Source organism: Austrofundulus limnaeus, unplaced genomic scaffold (genome assembly GCF_001266775.1).
Source record: "Austrofundulus limnaeus strain Quisiro unplaced genomic scaffold, Austrofundulus_limnaeus-1.0 Scaffold361, whole genome shotgun sequence".
In the NCBI taxonomy this organism is placed as follows: Eukaryota; Metazoa; Chordata; class Actinopteri; order Cyprinodontiformes; family Rivulidae; genus Austrofundulus; species Austrofundulus limnaeus.
In genome coordinates, this window is record NW_013952763.1 from 89,153 (window position 1) to 91,142 (window position 1,990).

General features: G+C 41.3%; 1 protein-coding gene across 1 annotated transcript in view; it reads right to left on the bottom strand.

Annotated features, from left to right (window-relative positions):
• slc17a7a (solute carrier family 17 member 7a) overlaps positions 1-1,585 on the bottom strand; it is a gene marked incomplete at its 5' end in the record, with an annotated part of 8,807 nt that extends 7,222 nt beyond the window's left edge. Inside the window, 4 exon segments of the mRNA XM_014023282.1 lie at positions 309-396; positions 475-589; positions 1,123-1,241; positions 1,333-1,585. Coding sequence (XP_013878736.1) covers positions 309-396; positions 475-589; positions 1,123-1,241; positions 1,333-1,585 — 575 coding nt within the window.
• Positions 1,586-1,990: the final 405 nt, after the last annotated feature.

The following is a 1,990-nucleotide window of genomic DNA, read 5'->3' on the forward strand; positions in this document are numbered from 1 at the left end:
GTACAGCATTTACCAACCGATTCCATACGTGCGTCCGACCGACTTACTGACGAACCGACTGACTGACCGACCAACCAACCAACCAAATAAATCAGACTTTATGATAATTTAATTGTAAGCTCTAAGATTTGTTTTTAAATTCATAGTAATTTACTATGTAATTACATAGTAATTACTATGTAATTCATTCAAAAATACTTTTTGTTACCATGTAATTGCATGGTAATTAAAGGCCTAAAATTAAGGGCTAAAGATGTTTCCAGATTATGGATTTTAGTGACACATTGCAGAAAGATGGTAAAACGTACCACAAAAGGCTGTCGTGGCTAATCGACTTCTCTCAAGAGGAGGAGCCCACTTGGCCCAGATCCCATGGCAGGCTGGGTATGAGACTCCCTGACAGGAAATGACAAAAGAATTCAAAAAAGAGCAGAAACATATGGACGTTCATGGAGAACACGGGTGCATCTTTACCTCAACAAGGCCCTGGCATATCCTCACAAGTATGACGCAGCTGTAGTGGCAGCGAGCTGCAGATGGAATCAGCATGTTGAGAGTGGAGGTGGCCACGATGGCAAAACCAAACACTCTTTAAACACACAAAAAAACAAACAAACCACCTAAAATTTAACCGTTAGCAGCAACAAAAGCAACAGTGCATGAAATCTGGTTGCACTTGTTTTACTGAAATTATCTTTGATGCCACATTTGCTTGTCTTAATCACCTGCTACCTTACATGTCAAAGATTYAAACAWAGTGTGATCTGTTAGTGCTCAGATACTCTGATGGGCATGACTCTCAGCTACTACCACAACCAATTTTAGCTCAATATCTAAAAATCTGACCGCGTTATAGGCATTTTTGTGGTTGTTAAAGTTGATTAGCTGTGGCTAAATKCTGTAGCTAAAAGCTGTAGATGTACAGTGAATGATTATTTTCTGTGTTTCGTTAAAACCCATTCAGTGGTTCATGAGATATTTTGCTAACAGACAGACAAATCAAGACACAGGCAGCTACATAAAATTTCAAGCTTTGAAAGTGATTAGCAATAATTTATTTTGTTGTGTATTTTTAAAGAAACCAGTCCCAGATTTAGCCACTGCTCATGTGTGAACATTAACCTGTTGGCGGCAAATTTTTGACATATAAAGCCACCGGGGATCTGTGTGACGATGTATCCCCAGAAGAAGGAGCCATGGATCATCCCCACCGTCTCTGGGTCCCAGGTAAACTGTGCAGCCTGGAGGGAAGAACACTGGAGTTCATACCAAAACTATCTGCAKTCCTAATGTGACAGACAGACAGCAGAAGCTTCCTTTAGCTCCACTCACCACAAGCACTTCCTTRTTGCCTTTGTAGACGGTGTGGTCGTTGACCATGCTAACGATTGCAACGCCCAGGTTGCACCGGATCCCAAAGGAGATGCAGAATCCCAGACCAGACAGGATGGCGATGATGTAGCGCCTGGGCAGGCCGAAGCAGGTGCAGTCCACCACCGGCAGCTCCTTCTCCTCCACCAGCTCAGGCCGACCTTCTGCCGACAGCTCGATGGTTTCTCCATTCGCCTGCCGCTTCTCTATCAGCCTGAAGGCAGAGAACCGAGAGCCAAGGACAGCTTTGAGGAAAGAACATTCAATCCAAACATCTCCAGAAATATCTGGGGATGRGTTTTTCCTCTGAAATGGTCCAGTCTTTATGTTCCTTTTGAAYTGCAGCCAGAAATTATGTTCACTGCGGATAGTTTCATAGTGGTTCTGTGGTTTTTCAGAGTTGTAAAGTAACTAAGTACAAATACTTTGGTACGGTACTTAAGTAGATTTTTTTGGGTATCTGTACTTTACTTGAATAATTTATTTTCAGCATACTTTTTACTTCTACTTACATTTTCACACAATTATCTGTACTTCCTTACATTTTWWAAAAAAGGCAGGAAGTAGAAAGTCATTACTTTTATTTCATTTTTGCTTGTTTTCATTCCAGCTTATTATT